Below are 20,718 nucleotides of genomic sequence, written 5' to 3' on the forward strand. Positions count from 1 at the left end.
GCAGTATTTCTTGGGCCAGACTGTCAGGTTGCTGAGGATAAGTGAGGGTTTAATTTGCAGTTTGCATTCTTTTCCTAAGTAGAACATGCTTTGGAGAGAAGTCAAAAGCAGTGGTATGATTATGAACTCAATGGTTCCATCCATCTATCTTTTCATAAAGTCTGTTCTGTCCTGAAGGTATTTCACATGTTGGGCCTACTAAGCTCATTTACATTGCAAGGGACAAAAATAACATCTTTTTCTACAGCAATGAAAAATATAGTGACCCTTGCTCTCTTCTAATCTTAAATCCAGATATTTTTATTGTGCACAGGTATACCTGTGGTCATTTTGTGCTTGAATTAACCTGTTCTGAGCATATAAGTTGCTATATAAATTGTAATGTTTGTTATATGAATTTTTTATTTAATGTCTTTTACAAAATTTAGAGCCTATTTACCAAAGGATAACCTGGACAATGAAACAGTTTGAAAGAAAAATGAAGTAGTATGGTTTTTGTTGGGGGGGGGGGGAAGGGGGGAGGAATTACAGAATAGGAAACTGGGACTTTATCCTGTATATTTGACAATATGGCCTTGTATTTGTAAATACAAGAAGTGTATTACATGACCCCTAGCCTTTGAACAACTTGGAAAAACCTAGCATTGGTCAATTCTGGCAATATTACTACAAGTTAAAGAAGTAGTTGTATAAATGAGAAGTGGTCTATCCAGTCTTCTAAGACCATTTTGCAGTAAAAGACAATGAGATTTTAAAATTATTTCTCTTCTTTTGTTTTCCCACTTTTTTTTCCCCATAATTCTACTTATGGAACAGGAATCAGAAGTGAATTTTTGTTTCAAAGAAGATTATTTGGCTTGAAAGAAAAAAGAAGAAGAAGAAAATGGCTAGGGAAAGTTTTGAGATGAAACTTTAACCACCTTTTGGTTTAATTTTAATATACCTTTCTTGGTTTCCTTAACATGAGGCAGGTGTTTTTAAGTGATACTCCATTTGATGTTGTGACATGATGCAGCTTTTCTCCTCTTCTCAGAAGGGCTTACACCAAACACTCAAGTAACTGATCATCAGAACCACTTTTTCCCTATCTCCAGACTTGTAGTGTATTCATCACATACACAATGTAACATCAGCAGCAATTTTAACATGGAAAGGATTTGTCTCCTCCCTATCACTCACCCATTATATGTGGGTTGCTTTCTGGTTTGACTGAAGAGAGAAGCTACAAGTTTTGGCCCCATGCCACAGTGGTGGCAGAGCTGCAGTGCTCCCACACTTGTCCAGTGTCCTCACCTCCAGTGGTGAAGCGTGGGCTTGCCAATGCCCAGCTCTTCCTTGAACAGCTTCAGCTGGGTCCCATGCAGCTGATGTCATTGCTGAGGCTGCACTTTCTTCCTGTGGCAAGGATGCAGGTGACAAGCTAGATTTGAGTTAAAGGATTTAAGGTATAAGGCTGAGGCTTTTAAGCTGACTTCTAATGTGAGATGAAGAGATGACTGATTTGGTAAGACTAATGCTTTTCTTTTGATCAGAAGAGGGCTTCAGCCTCCTGTCCAGCTTAAGACCCAGTCTCTCTACTTCCAGAAATGTGCTGTGTGGAACTCTACAGTACATAATGTGGAGCTCTTGCCTTTGGCCCACAGTACACTGGATGATACCAAATGGTATCTCTTGGCTGTAGGCTGGAAAAGGGCTTGGATAAGCAAATTTCACTCTGCTTTCTCTCTTTGCACCTGACAGCTACAGTCTCCAAGCTGGAGCCAGGAGTAGCTTGCAGTGAACCCCCCTGATGAGAGGACATCCTACACAGAGGAGGGGGACTCAGGCCTGCTTCATGCTTTTGTGTAGGCTGACAGGAAGGCTTGGCCCCCATGTTGCACTAAATCAGATTTATTCCATTGCCATTAAAAGCATGTTCATTTCCACCTTTACTGTCTGGGCAGACATTGTCTCTATAAATTTCATCCATTCTTAAAATTACTTTTCCATAGAATTCAGCCACCAGCTGATGTCTTTAGGAGGATTTAGATTAACAGTTGCACAGTGTGCAGAGCTGGCAAGGAGAGCATGAAAGAAAGTTGGAACTACCCCATTAACAGAGCAAAAGTGAAAACACACAAGTATAATAGTTCTTATTCTTTATTTAAGATAAAACCCGCATGTGAACTACTGCCTCGACTGGATTAGCTGCCAGGAAGCCAAGTCACGCACCCAGAGAAAGTCCTGGGTGATTTCCCTCCATGACAGCACCCTGGTCCCCACCAGTGTGAGTGACAGCAGAAAACAGGTCCCAAATGCTGGTGGTGAGAAAGCAGCCTCTCTCAGCTTCTGGAAAGAGCTTTATTTGCAGCCACTTTTAGGTGACCCTCTGTAATTGTTTCCAAAGGAAGGGAGGGTTGGCTGGGGTGTCACCAAACCGTGAGGGGGCCTGGATGGCCTTTCATCCTGCCCCAGGCCAAGGGTGGCCACACAGACCCTGTTTGCCTGACCCAAGGCAAATATGCCTTGGCTCAGTGCTTGTTTCTGTGTGCTTGGCTGAGGCTGAAGTGGTTGTTCACAAACAGGTGAGAGAAAAGTAAAGCGGAGAAATGAAGGGGCAGCCTTTAATGCATGAAAAGGGGAAAAGGCCACTTGAAAATGACTTGAAAACCCCTGAGCCTTTCAGGCTATAATACTGGCAGGACGAAAAGATGAGCAAATGAAGAGCAGTAGAGGTATTTTTAGAACAGGTATACCCAATGGAAAATAGAAAGTTCAGGCCATGAGTTGGTTGCAATAATTTGGCTCCTTTTGGCATGTCCAGCCTGGAGCAGCTTAGTTGTAGTGCCAGGAGTGGAGTAGGGAAGGAAAAGCAAGACAGGAATATGGCACATGTGCAGATTGGCTTCGGGATACTGGTTTTCCTTCCTCCAAGTATTTTGCATTTTAGGAATATATTTCTAGTCACACAAGGAGCTGCAAATACTTATGATATTGAGCCACTCTATAGTGGTAACCTGTGCAATGCAAGTGCAGCCACCTGGGTGCAAGTCTAGGGAGAATCAGGCCCAGAAACTTTTGTTTTTCTCTATGAAATGCAAATGGCATTCAATCAAAGGCCTTCTCACATACTGGTACTAATTTAAATGTATCTCTGTTTTTTAACTGATACGGGCAGTTGATGTGGGTTTTACATAGACATTGCCTAGAGCATTTCCTGGTTTTGTATTGTTGCCCATCAGGGTTACAGAGATATACTCAACCCCTGTATTAATATTTGCTTGGATGCTTAGGTGCTTATGCTCACAGTGCAAATTTCCATAAATATTAGTGCCATTGCATTTTTCTTTATTTCCCTGCTCCCGTCATACAAAGACAGGCAAGACTTCTTTCTGTTTTCATTTGATTCAGCTGTTCTCTTCAACTTTGTTTAAATGAGAATCCTCAGCCTCGTGAAGTTAAAAAAAAAAATTATTTAAAATAATTTTTCTCTCCAGTTCTTGTTCTCCAGCTCTAGTTTACAGAAAGACCAACTTCTCGTTATTCTGAGAAAAGAGAATTATAGTGGGATTGCTGCAGGGAGCAGCCCTAGACTAGAGGAGGACCAGATCCAGAGCTCACATTTCAGTACTTCTCTTGAGTGTTAAAATAGAAGACAGAATAGAATAGTTCAGCTGAAAAGGACCTACAGTGGTAACATAATTCAATTGTCTATCAGTGTGAACAAAACAAAAAAAAATCCATATGCAAAATATTTTACAAAAAAGCTGTAATACTCGCAAATTTGTCCCAAATATCTATTAAAAAACAATTACAAGGTAGATAAGGAGATGTTTTCTTTTTTCTTGGACGACACCAGTAAGTCTAATGAACTCTGGAAGTGAATGACATTTGGCCGAACAGCAAGAAAACAGATCGCTTTTCCAGATGTTACTTACACTTGGAACACTGTTTATGTCTAAGCAGAATTGTATGTATTTAACTGCTGAAAGTTGGAGTTTTAATAAAACCCATCTCAGGCATAGAAGTGCCATCTGTAATCTTGGTTTGGGTAAAGACGCCGACATTCTTGGAGACTGAAACGTGCCAGACAGTCCTGTTGAGGAGAACAGTGGCTGTGGTGCTCTGGGAAGGGCTGCTGGTCGGCAGCTTGCGTTGGCCTGAAGGTAAGAGAGTTTCCTGGCATGGGCACCAGCTGCTTCATGCTGCTCAGCTTTTGTGCTAGAAAGCTTCCCTTGGCATGCCTGATTTACTGGTGTTGGCAGAGCATCAGCGGCCCCTAAGAAATGGTTTGTGGGTCTGGCATGTGAAGAAATCAATGAAAATGCTGAGAGCAAACAGGTGTGTCTTGGCTTTCTGAAATGGCAGTGTCCTGCATCAGTAGCATCCATTTCACTCCTTCCTTCATTTCATGCCTCTCAAAAAATAGATCTGAAACATAAAGATGACAGTTTAAATATAATGATTGTTGCCTCTTTCATTGAAACTATTTTAACTGAAAGTAAGCTGAAGGAACTAAAAGTGTAAGTATATTGTGTAAATCTGTAAATTAATAATTTTTTCACTCTCACTCTTATTCTAAGGAAATGAGGTGTGTTTGTAGTTCTGTTGCCTCCCCCTCTTTCTGCCCTTGCCTCTGGGCACACTGGACGGTTTTGTATCAAGGCTCCAAAGAGGTTTGTGATAACTGATATCTGGGAACAGGAGTGGGAGTCAGGCACAAATCTGAAGAGGAGATTTTCAATACAAGGCCAAGTTACTTTTTAAAATATCATTTTGAGAACATGTTCATCACTGGCACTGCAAAAAGCCAGCAAGCAAGAGCTTTTACCCAGCTTTGGCATAGAACTTAGGGATAATGGGGCAGGAATTGAAAATTCAGTGGTACAGGAAGGGAAGTCACAGAGGAGCTAGATCAACAATTTTTGTTACTGCTGCTGCATTTTATTTTTAATGTAATTAAAGTTCCTGTGATTACCTTACTATATCTAAGTGCAACAGGTCCTGGGAGTGTAATGCATTTATATCATTCTGTTCATCACTGACTGTCTTTTTGGTCCAAAAAGACAGGAACAGTGAAGAACTGCAGAAGAAAGTATTTGTAGTAGATCAAGATGGCCAAGATATGGAGAAGCATGTTGTCTGGATTTATTTCTTTTATTGTGGAGAAAAGTTTGAAAGGTAGGAAATATTCCAGAACTGGTAGGTACAAAAAATAGGTATTAAAAGTAGGTATTGACAATTGAAGTTTTAGAAATGGGAAGAATTTTGCTGCTAACAGCAATGGAGAAGAGGAAATAACATAAAAGGAAAAAGACAAGCTGCTCAGTAATATCTGCAAAGTTTAGTTTTAAACAAATAGTCATCCTTCCAGGGCAGCAGATCAGAAGTGTTATTAAATGTGTAGTGCTAAACTGAGGGAGATCACTTTGGTATTGAGATGTAGATTTGTGAGCCATTTACCTAAAGGTAATAGTTATATCAGTGTGAAGAGGAGAGGCTCCCTGAGGATAAGATACAGAAGATGACACCTAGGGTAGAGCTTTGAAGAGCTTTCACAGACAGGACAAGAGATAGTGGAGAATGGGGAGCCATTCCAGGGTGATGGGAAATCCATATATATGCTGGGCTGCAATGGAACATAGAGAGGGATTTGTTAGGACTGGGGGGCATTAGAAGTGCCCACAGTCTGCTCCTTGCAGCCTGGATCAAACTTAGGACTGTTTGAGCTTGCATGTTAAAATAAACTGGGTATCCCTTCCTTACAGAATAGACATAAATCCAAAAGTAGGGGCCAAAGCTAAGGTAAGTTTTAAAGGAGAAAAAGGGTGACAAGGAAGGGTCAGAGTCAGGAAGGAGAAATTTAGTGCAGACTGTCATAGAGCTGAGAGGGGACAAAACTGAGTGAGGTGCATGTGGTGTTCAGCACAGCAGAGGAAGAGGAAAAAGGAAGGGGCCAGGATGGGTCAGGGAGGAGGTGCTGATTGTGTGTAGGAGCATGAGGCTTCAGAGGGATGAGGCAAAAGTTTAAATACCAAGGAGGGCCTGGGACCCGGGGTTTTGTGTGTCTGGTGACTGCTACAGTACTTGAATGTTAGAAAGTGAAGAATATGACTCCCCTCTTTTCCCTCCACATTAGCTTCTAATAACAACAAAATAAATCCCCAAACTGGTCCACTTCATGCTTCAGCCAGCCTTTCTTTCCCAGAGCAGTACCACTTTATGTATGCCCAGTGCCTCTTGTCCTGAAAGAGACCCTGGCCTTTCCTCCTCCCAGGCATGACTGAAGCACACCTGCCTTAGGAGAAATGGGTCTGTGGGTGGTGGGGCCTGGTCCCCAGTGCAGGGAAAGGAGGAGAGACTGCACCTCCTGATGTGGAGTTTTGAGGAACTGCATGTTCTGAGGACCCACACCAAAATTCTTTCACATTTTTGTAAAGAAAGTTAATGAAAGCAGCTGCTGATAGGCAAGAAATTTTCATCAGTCATATAAACAAAATTCCTTTTCTTTCCAGTCCACCTTCCACTGGCATCCATAACTCCCAAACCAGAACCTCCTGAACACCAGCTGCTCCTGTTTTAACTCTAGACACAGCAGCTGAGATTAACGTTTCTAAAGTTATAAGTATTAACATTAATTTCATTTGAAAGTTACTGTTAACTTTAGCAGCAAACAGAATTGGATATGGAGCTGGAGATGCCAGAGAATCTAGGTAAAAATCAGGTACTGTATATTATTTCTAGGAAAGAGAAGCAGGCGTATAAGATAAATCTCTAAAAATAGAGTTTGGGGTTTAAGAATGAAAAATCATTGTTTGCTTAGAACATTTAAGGCAGTTAATCCTTTATTATTTTGTATTTCATCAAAGACTTGTTTTTCCCTGTATCAGAGACAAGGCATGGATTTGAAATTAATTTTTATCCTTCACTAGGACATTAATGTGTTCTTAATAAAGTTACTCGAGGGGGACCCCACTGCAGTGGTTTTCTGGTTATGAAGCATGTGTTTTATGGATGGGAAACCATCTATGTGGAAACTGCTTCAAAGTGGATGGTATATTGTGGATAGACAGACAACTCTTCTGACAGAGGCTTTTACTTTCACACACTTGGCAATTCTAAGGAATAAGCTTCTTTACACAGAGTGGCTACAGGTAAATAATCTGAATAGCTGTTCTGTAAGACTGTCCCTCAGGAAATTATTTCAAATGAAACATTTCCAGTTATCTCTGGAGCGAAACTTGATGATCAGGAAAACATGTAGAGTTCTTAAGCACATATTCTTTCATCAGTGGAGTAGTCTCAGATATGCTATTGGTGGTCTCTTGACATCCCAGTGGGGGTGATTGATGAGTAGAATGATCTGTGTCAGTTCATTTTTAGCAGCATAGATAAGGGAGGCTGGAAGCAACACAGCCTTCATGCTTTTCAGCAAAGTCACAGTGAAAGTCTGGACCACAGTATCACTTCTTTCTCTGAAAATCTGGGGTTGTTCAGCCATGTAGTTTACAAATAATAATGGCTGAGGTTGCATGCCAGTGTGACCAGGGAGTTTAATATTTAATCTCACAGGTGTCTGCAGTGTGCCCTTGAAGCTGTGTCACTGAGACAGATACCTACCTGTGGGAATTGGAAGTGCTCTTCAGGAACTGTGATGCCTTGTGCTGACAAGTCCTTGGTGAGTGTGAACTCTCACTGTTTTTTTCATCAAGGTGGCTGCTGGGGGAGCATGTCAGCTGTGCCAAAGAACAAATCCTATTTTATTTTAAAATGTGCTTAGAATGTAACATGTGAGCAGGGGGGTTTCAATGTTCACGTATATATTGGTCAATGTGAAATCTCTTGTAAGTCCAGTGTATAAAATGTGTAATTTATGTTACATGTAGTTCCACAGAGGTTATCACTGTTATTGTAGTATACACAAGTTAGAGATACTGCAATATATAGTTTGCTCTGTAAGAGGGTTGCAGGTGTGTTTGGCTGAGGATAGACATTGCAGACCTGTTTTCTATCACCTTGCTCTTGTGTTGTCATTTATATCAGTGCAAGTAGGTGTAAACTGTGGCTAATTCAGGGAGGTGGCAATAACTGCCCAAAGTGCGGAGACTCAGATTTTGTATCTGTTATAGTGGGTATTGCACCGCGAAATATATTTCCTGTTAATTTCTCTTCTAGAGCACATTTCAAAAAATAAATACCTCCATTTGGGGGAAAGGGGTGGTGGTGTGTGTTTCATTGGTTGGGTGTTTTGTGTGTTCTTTCTTTTTTTTTTTTTTTTTCTAACAGAAGACCATACAGAGTTGCTTTATCAAAACTTTTTTGAAAATTTCAAAAATAGTGCTGAAGTCATATGGATAAAGGACATTTAAATGAACAGTTATTAAAAGTTGTTAAAGACTTTTTAATTCCTTCTTGAAAGCATTCTCAGTTCTGTCTGACATGGACCTAAGATCCACACATTCCATTGTGAAAATATCCCTAATGATGTGCTAGTTCTCAAGGATGTATCAGAGTGCTGCAGCTAACACCCGATAACACTGCTCACTCCAGTGCTGGCACACTTTGCCTGATGGGTGCAAAATCTCTCCTGAAACAAATTTGAGGCAAGAAGTCAGGATCTGCATTGACTTGCAGGACCATGCAGCAGGCAGCAAAAAAATCGATTCTCCTGAGTCAGGAGGCTAGGTTGAATGACTGATCCTTTCCCTCTTTGGATGTCTTCTTTTCCCCCTTGTTTTCTTCATGCAGGAAATGCAAGTGTTACTTGTCTTACAAGCACTTATCAATTTTTTATTTTTTAGACTCTAATAGTTATGCATTGTGGTGAAGTTTTCCTTTTTTTCTTTTTTTTTTTCTTCTCCCCAGGACTGAAATTTAAGCAGAGCTCCTATGTTTAATACATTAAGAAAGACTAAAACATATAGAAAGACTATAATGAGCATCTTTGCTCTGAGACTTACCCTTAAATTTTATTTTATCAAAATTAATGTTAATCTGAAAAAGAACTGCGGCATGCACACACCTGTAGAGATTGCTGGAAATAACTCCCTTTCTTTGCAGGCTGTGCAGGGTTTCTGCAGAAGGAGAGCTACAAGGACTTTGTTGTTTGCAAAGTACGACGTATAGCTAACCTCTGGCACCAGGTCCAGGAGGCTGGTCTGCTGCCTTCTCTCTTTGCTCAGCTGGCCTCCTGCCTAATCTGCCTGCTGTAACTGGGATGTTTACAGTTACTTTCCCTCTCAGTAGCAGTTTGTGTTGAATTGTGTGGTCAGAAAGACACAGACAAGATTGTTTGTAGGCTTCTTTAATTAGACCAGCTGCAAAAAGGAGATGGTCTCTGAGGGACATAAGCTCTTCTCCAGGCTAAGACTAATAATCTTGTAGTTTGAAGAATGCTAACTAAGCTTCAAAGGGTGTTTCCTCCCTGATATCTCTTCATCTAATCCTATTCATTACATTTTAAGGCCAGGAGGGTGTAACTGATTATTGACCCTGCTCCTGTTCAAGGGTCCATTGTATTTCATCCAGTTGTCACACGGGGCAGTGACTGGTATTTGGCCAAAGCAGATAGTCCAGAGAAGTGTTCAGCTTTGATAATGACCATGGCTGTTACCATTTGTAAGTGCTGTTGGTTAAGTACTCAAGTGAAGCAGGATGCCTCTGTTAAAGTGAGAGGATCAAATCTACTGATATAAGAATTTAAAAGCATTGAAAAGAGCGGTTGTAAGGGATCTCTGGAGGTTTGTCATGCAACTTCTGCTTCCACTTCAAATCTAGATCATGTTGCTCAGGATCTTTTCTAGTTGAACTTGGCCTTTCTCAATGTACTCATTCTGAATCTTCCTGTGCTGCCAAGTACAAATCTCATGGGAAAATTTTAAATCAGATCCATTACAAAATCCAAGTGCATCGCTTCCACACAGTTGTTATGTGTTGTCAAATGATGAAAATCTGCCGATGGCATTAATTGTTTTTATTCAGTAAATCATTGTCATAAACTCTTTCATCTAAGAGTCTTGAAATTGACTGAGGCATTGAGGTGAACTTTTGTGTGAAATTTGCCATCAGTGGATCCAATCAAGCCTACCTCATGGGTGAGGTCGCCTTTGCTGCCTCAGTTGTGAACCTTTGCACCTCTGGCTCATGCCTGGAAATGAAAATGTGTAAATACCTTACACTTACACTACTTCCAGCAGAGCCAGACCCAGGAATTTCTGAAACAGCAGTGCATTGCAGCTTGTGTGCTGCTCCTGGGAGCGGCACGTAGCAGCCACTTGATCGCCAGTGGTTTGGGGCAGATGGAGGAAGATATGGGAGCAAACAGTGAACCAACATAATTGCACTTCTCTTGGTCTCATGGAAGTATAATAACAGATTGAAGTAAAATCACTGTGTTTAAGGATTCACCAGAACAGCCTTTGTGCAAAACTTAATAGGGTCCTCTCCATCCCCTCTTTTTCTGTTGAAAGAGGAGTTAGGTGGCCTGAACAAAGCTTCAAATCTCTATTTCAGCTCTTGGTCTCTGAGACAGATTTTGTATCATCATGTATAACTGCCTTTTATGACAGATCTCAGAAAGAACCACTGTAATTTTCCAGCCAGCAAGAAAAAGAAATAAAATAATTTCAAGAGTTTTCAAGTTTTATTGTTGCTAATGATCAGCTTGCCACAGAAGCTCTAAAGGAGTTGGTGCTACAACTAAGCTGACATAACAGCTAATGCTGCTAAATCAGCTCCCCTCCCTTTCATGTCCTTGGTCTCCTGCTAGAGCATCTCTGACACTAGAGTGAGCCAGCTCACAGAGCTCAAACAAAAAGAAAAAAATACATGCCTTTTTGGTTTGGTTTTTTTTTGTTTGTTTTTTTTGAGTGTGTCTTTATTCTTAATTGTGAACTGGCCAGGACTTTAATTTCACAATAATTTTGGATTGATGGAAGTGTGCTGTGTAAAGTGAAGCTGTCAACTCCAGCTCTTCCCAACTTGTGCTCCTGCTGGAACTCATGCCCCCTGTTTTGGGAGGCAGACCTTGGTTCTGATCTGGACGAAAATCATCTCCACATTCCACTCCCTAATTTATCTTCAGATTTGTTTAGAGATGCTTTCTTGATATGGCTTATTATATGGCTGTACAAATACTAGGAGGAGGGGACAGAACCTCCTTTAGCTGGTAATTTCCACTTGTTTTACCTGAGGGAGCACGGAATGGCTACTTCAGACAGGCTCTTGTAAAACAGGACCTGTTTTGCTAACACTAAATCATTTGCCCTCTACTTCTATTATTAGTGAAGAATACAGCCTGATGGAAAGAAAATACATAGGATGAGAAGAGAGTGAACTATGGATAAAACATAATGTTGTCCTCTTCAGAAGTCTTTTTTCTTTCAAAGAAATGGAGATTGGCTTCAATAAGGAAAATACAATCTCTAAAACATTCCTGCATTTTATGTTAGTTACTTTATTCCAGGGGAAGATGAATTTTAGGATGGCACATCAAGGGGCATTTAGAAATGCATCCTTCTGACTTTGTTTTCTTTCTTCTGCTCACAGCACTCAGCTAGACTTCTGGGATCAGCACTCTGCCAACGGCCGCCTTGTTCTCATAAACACACAAAGCCCCAAAAAGAAACCCAGCAAATATTTCCTATGGTAAGTGTGAAAATCCCAGCCCTTGCTGGCTCCTTTCAGCTGAATTTTGCTCTATAATTACTAAGCTGAGTGTATGAAATTAGGGCTGTGTTTTTCAGCAGCTTTTTCCAGTGGCCTTACCAGAACTGCACTTGGTAGCTATTTCTACAGAGTTATTATTATTGTACTGCCATCATCACCAGAGAAAAGAATTGTGGTGCAAAAAGACTGTATAGCATGCACATGGCTAAAGAAGAGTCCTGTGGCACAGCAGATAATTTACCACAGTACTCTGCAACATCTTCCCCTCCCCACCATGCCCAAGCTCCCTCAGCTTTTCAGTTTCTAACATGCTTTTTTAAAAATTTATTTTCTTGTGGGAGCACTGGCTCATGACCCTCCAGAGCTGCAAGGTCAGAGCTTCCTTCCTGAAAAGCTGATGGCAGAGATGTTGTGAACTATGGTACATATGGTTGGGAAGACATTTTGTAGCATCACAAATGTAAGGTGAAAGACCAGTTCATATAATGAGGTGACTTGTGGGTGCAGCACAAAGGCTAACGAGACTTGCTTGGTTTAAAAAAAGATTTTGCTTCTTGTGTGTTGCTGTTAAAATCTATCTGCTGACACAGTGGGGAGGTTATTACAGACTGCTGCAGGATGGATAGCTAAAGATTAGTCTGGCATTCAAGGGAACCTGCAAAAGCAGTTATTCATGAGCTCACCTTACTCTTCCTTCTGACAGCTGGGAAATAAGTTTCTAGCAAAAATATAGAGAGTGGTTGCCTTCTCTATATCTCTTTCCCTATTTCTTTGCTCTGTGTGAATACTCTTGACAGTTCTGTCCCTGAGTTAGATTTTTGAGCTTTGGTTGCTCTTTTAGGTTACAGACCATCTTTGTCGAGTCCTGGGTTGGGCAGTTTGTGTTATATTTCCATGCTGAAGATACTGGCACAGTTTCCACGGCAATAACTGGAAAATAGCAGAGACAGCATCTTATGTGTACCAAGTTCCCTTAGAATTCTGTTAACAGAACTGGATTTAGGAGTAGCATGAAATACATGCATATCATTCCCCAATGGCTTTAGAAGGAGCTTGATTAATTTGTTTGTCAGCAAAGCCATGCCATGCCAGCTCTGAGCAAGTTGCAACTTCAGGCGTGGAGAAAACCGCACTCCATTTTCCACTGTTGCAGACAATAAGGTGCATTCTGGTTCCCACTGGTCTTTCTTGAAGAGATGTTCAGCTATCTCAGAACTTCATAAGCTGCTGAGTAGCACAACCAGCTGCTGAAGCAGTCACAGAAGCATCATGCACCTGGATCCAGCTCATTTATGGTTGGCACTGCTTGACTTCAGATTTGTGATCGCACCCAGTCCTGCTTTGAGTTCCTAGGAACTGCTGCATTAGAAATGATTGTTCATGGAAATAAAAGTATTAGGAAAAAAATACGTGAGCAGGTCAGGAGCTTGAAATTAATCTACCACTGCTAACCAGAAGGGCCACATTATCATATAGAGTTTGCTGGTTTTGTCTGGGGTAGAGTTAACTTTCTTCACAGTGGCTGGTATGGGGCTGTGTTTTGGATTTGTGCTGAACGCAGGGTTGAGAATATCAAGATGTTTTTGCCATTGCGAGCAGGGCTTGCACAGAGCCAAGGCCTTTCCTGCTTTTCATATGGCCACACTGGTGGGAAAGTTGGGGGTGAATGGGAGGCTGGAAGGAGACACAGCCAGGACAGGTGACCCCAACTGACCACAGGGACATTCCAGACCACACGACATCATGCTCAGTATATAAAGTAGGGGAAGAAGGACATGGGGAGGATGTTTGGAGTGATAGCATTTGTCTTTCCCAAGTAGCCATTGCATGTGATAGGGCCCTGCTGTCCTGGAGATGGCTGAACACCTGCCTGCCTATGGGAAGCAGTGAATTAATTCTTTGTTTTGCTTCGCTTGTTTGTGTGGCCTTTCCTTTCCCTATTAAACTGTCTTTGTCTCAACCCATGAGTTTTCTATCTTTTACCCTTCTGATTCTCTCCCTGATCCCACTGGTGGGGGAGTGAGTGGGCGGCTGTATGGGGTTTGGCTGCTGGCTGGGGTTAAACCATGGCATAGATCTAGATGGATAAGCAGCTGCAGAACTGAACTTGCACCTTTGAGATTTGGGCAATACCCAGTAGCTTTGTGTAGAAAAACCCTTGCTAAACTTTTGCTATATAAGATCACAGCAGAGATGACAGTGCAGCTGCCACTTTTCTGACTCACTAACTCCTCTTAAACCTCCCATCCCCTTGCAATATGTTCCTCACTTGCTACTTCTTTCAGTCCTTATTTGCTCACTCTTTGTTAGCACCAAAATACTGTCCAGCTTTAAAACATTGATGTAAAAGGTTAAAATACAGATGCCTAAAGTTTGGGGTGCTTAGGGAATCTAGGACCTAGAGGTCACAGAAATGCTAGCATCCCACACCTAATTAGGGGCTCAGGGACAGATTTAAAGCCCACAAGCAGCTGTTCAGGCTCCCTCTCCTAGAGGGGGATAGGGACACCGGTTGAAGTTGGGCACTAAATATTTTGTGAAACTCAGGCCATGCTTTGGTATTTGGATGATCTGAAAATTCAAGTCCCATTGATTCTGAGTGGTGTCGCTTGTGTGCTCTGGAAAATGGTTCCTGTAGACTATTAGTTTCAGGCACCCATTTCTAAAAATCTTGAGCTGGAATTGCTAAAAGTTGTTCTTTAGGCCCAGTTCACAGCTTGAGGACTGTTTAAAATACAGCAGACTTTTACGTGACTTCTATAAGATAAGACTTTTAGATATAGTTTATTAAATTGTTCAGTTATTTCAAGAACAATAACAAATCATTGTGGTTTTTCCTGTTTTGTTCTTTTTGTCCCCCAGCAGTTGGTCCCCTCTGCCTTCATTGCCCAAATGTAAATGGGCGCAGAAATTTCCAAATGAAAGTTTATGACATAAATGAATCCCTAAAGATTGATTTCTGTTTTCCTCTGTGAAGTCCACACAATGGGAGGTGGCTGCTTATCACTGAGCAAGATCATTGAAAGATTTGATGGGGGGTTAAGTGAAAAGTAAGAGTTTTCGTACTGGTGTGATGTAAATCCTGTGTCCAATTAAAGCCTCAAAGCATTTTTTAAAAGCTGTATAAAAGGTGAATCATTTCTGTAAACAGCCCTTAAAGTGAAAACCCAACACCTTTGCTGTGGGAGAAGTAATACAATCTCAAATACCTCTGCAAACAAAGAGTCCCTTGCCTTCTGCGAGCTGCTCTCTTTTTTTCAGCAGCTCAGCATGGGGTGCCAGAAAAATCATTAACGGGCCCATCTTGCACTTCTGGCTTTTCCACACCTGCGTATCACGATCTCTGCTGTAACTTTATGGACCGTGAGGAGGCAGGTTTGACGCCATGAAAGACAGGCTCAGCCAACAGCTGCAGGATGGGCAGAAAGCCAGACAGTAAAATGTAAAGAGGAGGAAGGAGAGGGATCACCTTTGAAGTTTACCAAAAAAAAGGGCATGACTTTGACCACTTCCTTTTTTAATTAGCTGTCCCAGGTACATTGAGCCACCAGTCTGAATGGATACTGGCAGGGGGTTGCTGGAAATGTTGATGGTAATACTGTAAGGGTTTCATCACAATGTGCCTATTATTTTATTAAGCATTTTTTTCCCTTTTTTTGGTCGTTGTTTGGGGTTGGTTTGATCTTTTTTTGTTTTGTTTTGCTCTGTTTTGTTAAGTTAAACATCCTAGCAAAATGTCAGGGAAAAGAGCTTAGTCCATTTGGGAATGCCTGAACTACATCTAAAATCTGTATCTTTTGCAAGTGTGAAAAACAACATTAAAGCTATGTTGAAGGGTACTTGGATCCCATACTAGCCAGGAAATTGATCATTACCGTTCCCATAGCAACCAGGACACACCTCCAGGACACACAGGTTGAATTTTTTTAATATATGTATATAGTGTTAACTTTTGGTCAATATCCATGCTAGCACCAGGAGGTTACTTTTGATTTGTACTACTGCAGCTGAAAGCCGAGTTGGAGGGATCCTGTGGAAGAATTGCAGTTGCTTCAGGAACCAAATTTCCTGTGCCCCCAAGAGGCCAAAAGTTCACTTTGAGCTAGTATGTCCCTACTCCTGTCTATGCATGTTAAAGTGTGTTGGGAGAAATGCAAACTGCTGTTGTCATCCATGTAGGAACATGTATATGCATTTAATTTACAAGACTGTAAGTTAAGAGTAAGTATTTTGATATTTTTAATCTATGTTAGGGTCAGATCCAAAGATAAAACTCTAATAATTCAGAACTGAATGAGTTCTCTACCAGGTAGAGAATTTCTGTGGGGTGATGAAAGGATGATACAGTGAAATCCGGAACAAGTTCAGCGAGTATTGCTCAAGCCTCAGAAAATTAATTTGGGAATTTACTGGGGATACAAAAAATCATTCAGACTGAACAGGGTGGGAAAAAATCAACAGAATTATCTACTGTCCTGATGTAAAATGCAGAGTGATCCCCCAGTAAAGTCCAAAGATGTAATATCAGTGACATAAAACTTCATTGTGCTTTGTAACTGCAGTAGCCTTGAGTATGTTCAATGCTTGATAGGAAAAAAAAAAAAGAAAAAAAGAAAAAGAAAGAAAACGTAATATTGGATATTACTATAAATCCACCAAATTCAGGTGGAAATTTAGCTTTATACAGGAGTTGAATGTGGTCCTGTGTGCCAGTGTGTTTTAAAAGCTTCAAAAAAGGGAAAAAGGGGACACCAAAGTGTGAATTGTGTTACACACAGGTGATTTGTATAATGTAAAAAAATTTTTGGAGCATGGAGTAATTATTCACATGTGATGTTTTTTATACAATACTTTTAAGCAAAAAATGAAAAAGAATGCTTAGATTCATGTTGATAAACTGTAGTTGAACTACGTAATTTGATATATCATAGGTAAAGAAAAACATGTACGTAAATCAGTTTAAGATATCATTTAATTTATTTTTAAATAATCTGTTTTTAGTAATCTAGTATATACTCTAGTATAATAAATCTGTCTGTCATTCCTTGATGGACTTTTTTCTGTCTTTGGGCATAAGAATTATCAGAAAAGCATACTAGGGATCATGTGGATAGATAGTTCTCTTCAGCTGAAATCATTCCTAGTTTAGAAGTGTTGATTTAATTTTTTAAGATCAGGTACTGTAGACAGACTTCATGGTATAATCTCATTACACTAATGGCCTTTAAAACGTCTGTTGAGTGTTTATGGCTTGTTGCACTCTTTACTTAGTTAAGCGTACGACAAAAAATTTTTCCCAGTATCATATTACAATAAAATATGAACAGATAACAGCTTTGTGTAGAGGATGGTAAAATACAGGTGAACCAATAGTATAGCTCATAAATTTTTTGGTTTATTTTTATGAGACTCTTGTCAAAACCTATACATTTTTTTAAGGACTTGGATCTTGGAAAATTCTGTTAACTTCAAAAGTTTTAGGCTTGTTAGGTTATTGGAACTGTAGAACTGGAAGATTCTTTTCTTTTAAAGAAAAGATAATCTAAACCACTCATCTTCCCACTGCAGCATCAAATAATACCCACTCATTGTTAATAGATATTTATATAACTTTTTCTCAGGCACCTGCTCTCCCTGTCAAACTTGGTCCAGAGTCCCCTTTTCCTTACCTTTAAAATGTGTATTTCTCAACCTGGAACCTTAACCTTCTTCCTGCAACTAAAGCCATTCCTCTTTCTTTAAATTATTTTTTAATTATTTTTCCCCAGTAACTAAATAAATAGGAAAAAAAGGTATCAATTCCTTTACACAGGTTTGCAGATTGTAATTTCTTCAGTTTTTTTTTTTTTAAGCTATCACCATTTTAATTACTTGCATTTTCTAAACTTCTGTTGCCCGTCATTGTTCTCTTCAGCTGTTCTGTGTCCCTCTTGAAGCAGCTCACACACATCTGGATGTGGTGCTGCCTCGAAGATGTAATGCAGCATAATGACTGAATTATTATGTTTTGTGATTTCCAGCTTGGGTTTATGCTTCTAGTTCCTCTTGCAGTGTTTGGGTTTGCTAAGCTTGCAATCCTCTGTAGTTACTCAGCTTTCACCTCACGCCCTGAGCAGCTGCTTGGCAGCCTGGCTTCATGTAGTGCATTATTCTTGCCTGTGTGCACTGTCTTGCATTTGTCTGTGCTGGATAGCCTGCTGCTGCTGCTGCTGCTTCAGACCATGCTTTCAATTTGTCCAGATCACTTTGTATTCTAAACCCAGCTTCCTGGTAGTCTCTTCCCACCTAGTGTCATCCACAGGTTTAATAAAATTATCCACTACTCTGTCACTGCATGATGTATTATGGACTCTAAGATTAATACAGGAGGAATATAAATAGAGTTTGTCAAAAGGATTAAAGCTGTGTCTAGCGGTTCTAATAGTGTACTACCAGAGTAGTGGTCCTCAGAATACTAAATCAGGAGCCTCACTGATTAAGTCTATGGATGTACAAGGACTTGTGGCCTGGAAAAGGAAAGGGGTTGGGAAGAATTAGGAGAAAAAGAAACAAGGTCCATCTTCCAGACAGATATACAGCCTAACTTCCTGATAATGTATTAGCACCTCTAGTGACAGAACTAAATATTGAATTGGAGATACCAGAAATAATTACTCTGTTGAGGCTAGGCTCAGTTTTCCCATATGTCTTTGTTCCAGGTGATTTATGAATGCCAGTAGGGTAAAAATCTAACACATAGTTCTCCTTTTCACACTGAGTTTTGATGATGGCTATGTTGTCCTCACTAGCTGACTGCCTTTTTTTGTACTGACATAAAGGAGAATCTCTGTAAACCACCCCCAGGTGAGCCATGACTGAAATCGTGCTGCTCTCAGGAAAATAGACCTGAGTTCTGTCATGTCTGCGTCAGAGAGATAACTTTTCATAAAGGGCCCCAGAAATACCTTTATTATTCTTTTGGTACCTTTCAGCCCTAGCAACATGGGGATCAGAAAATCCTGCGAGTTAAGGGGAGTAGGTTGGTTTGGGAACTGTCCAGGAATTCCAGTGAATCCTGGAGATAGGGGGGAAAAAATTAAAAGGCATTTTCATTCACATCAGCATGGAATGAGGGCTGTAGCAGACTGTAAGCTCCCATGCTGTTTCACAGTGTGATGCTTTGAATGAGCCTCCACATGGGTTTTTCTTCTTTTTAAAATTTAAACTGTTATCAAGTTTTTTTCTCAAAGTAGGAATGGTGAGGTCTCATTGGAAGAAGTCAGAGTATTGCACACTGAAACAATTGGCAGCCTCCAATTCCTGTTTATCCTGTTAGGCTCACATTTTGGTATTTCTGTTTGATGCTAAGCCTGGATCTTTGATTATGTCTCACAGCTGCAGCTTTCTGGTCCCTCAGAATTGCAGAGAAGGCCTGAGGAGCCTTGGGAGGAGATGAGTTGTCCCAGCAAATCTTCACAGCATCTCTCTGTTATCCATGCTTTCTCCTCACTCCCTCACCTCCCAGCCCAACAAAAAACCCAAGGGTTTTTGAACTCTTGTAATTAGATCTGTCTGGGAGAGCAACCAAAGTGTCAAGGTTTCAAAGAGAAATTCAGAAAAGTCAAGAGCAAGTAGAGACTTGAAAAGGGAAGTCGAAAAAAAAAAAAAGCTGGTCTTTATCATGGTAATAGTAATGAAGCCGAGATGCAAAAGCCCAGACGAGGGCTGGGTTACTGTACTGTGAAGTGCCAGGGCAGCATCCCGAGCGAGCGGCTTAGGGAACCACGCAGCTGCTGCGGAGCCCAAGCCTTGGGACTGCTGTCACTCGGGCATGTCTGGTTTCCCCTCGGAGGAGCGATGGAGCAGGAAATACTAGAGAAGCGAACTCCGTGCTGTTTGCGGGTGGGGAGCGTTTGGGTGGGCGAAAGAAGACTTCTCCTGCTGGAGAGCCTCGCCGCAGGGGGCTGAGCGGCCTCCCAGCCGGGATGGCCTCCGGGTTCGCTGGGCCCGCAGCCGCCCCGAGGCGGTAACACCGCGGCTTCCCTGGCTGGGCCCCTCTCTCCAGGTCTGCAACAAGGCTTTGTGCTCGGGGGCATGCTGGACATGGGAAAATGGATCGTGGAAAATGATTTTTCAGCGCAGGAGCCCCCGTTTCTGTGAAGCCGCCGCACAAGCTCCCCGCCTCTGTGCATGCATTTCGCCCCCGGGGTATCCACTCCTTCGCCTGCAATCAGGCTTCTCATCAATTAGGCAAATTGACTGCAGGAGTGAGCTATTTCCTACTCCCGGCAACAAAACCGGGTTATGTTAACTCCGTATTTCCCAGGAACCCTGGTCTTCTCCACCTTAGCTTTTTTTTTTTTTTTTTTTTTTTTTTTTTTTTTTTTTTTTTTTTTTTTTTTTTTTTTTTTTTCCCCCAGACGCGTAAAGGACTAAATTATGAAAAAGCAGAGGGTTTCTAGTAACTTTGGGCATGCTCTGTTACTGCAACCAAAATAATTTTGCCAAGTGTGGGAGGATTTTGGTGATCCTTAAAAAAAAAAAATTACTTTGATTCAAAAGGACAAATCAAATATTCTAGTTAAGCAGGGATGGGATCATTTGCTCCTTAAATCCCAGTAAAGCAAAGACACGGTGCATGTGAGCAGATTCACATATACCCAGAGAACTAGTGCTGTATGTGTTTAAATCTGTCGGTGCTACAAGCGGATATGACGTGCCACTTAACAAATACAGCTTCAAAAGTCCTGAGGACAGAAGTTCCAGATGAAAGTTAAGCTGCACTTTCCCTTTCTGTTGTTCTTCGTAGCAAGGAATTACTTCTATCAGGGTCTGCAAGAAGCCCTGCACAAGCAAGTCACTGAAGTCCCAAAGACTCCACATAGGAACAGGCATATTGGGGGGTCAGTGCCAAAGAATGTCACATCTGTTCTTAAACATTATTTTACATATACCAGATTGTTTCGCAGATTGTTTCCAAAGATGTCATCAGGCGACGCTGTTCTGATTTAATTTGCTGATTCAGGAGTTTAATTCACTGTAACTTGTAACTAGTGTTCCATATGGGACAGAAAAAAACATCCCCCACAGTGC

At 41.1% G+C, this 20,718-nt stretch overlaps 1 protein-coding gene across 1 annotated transcript in view; it reads left to right on the plus strand.

The window, feature by feature from the left end:
• LOC116440998 overlaps nucleotides 1-20,718 on the plus strand; it is a 66,002-nt gene that overhangs the window by 34,345 nt on the left and 10,939 nt on the right. Inside the window, exons 2-3 of the mRNA XM_032102450.1 lie at nucleotides 7,552-7,657; nucleotides 11,527-11,625. Coding sequence (XP_031958341.1) covers nucleotides 7,552-7,657; nucleotides 11,527-11,625 — 205 coding nt within the window. The remainder of the gene's footprint in view (nucleotides 1-7,551; nucleotides 7,658-11,526; nucleotides 11,626-20,718) is intronic.

The sequence above is a fragment of the Corvus moneduloides genome, chromosome 3 (genome assembly GCF_009650955.1).
Source record: "Corvus moneduloides isolate bCorMon1 chromosome 3, bCorMon1.pri, whole genome shotgun sequence".
Lineage (NCBI taxonomy): Eukaryota > Metazoa > Chordata > Aves > Passeriformes > Corvidae > Corvus > Corvus moneduloides.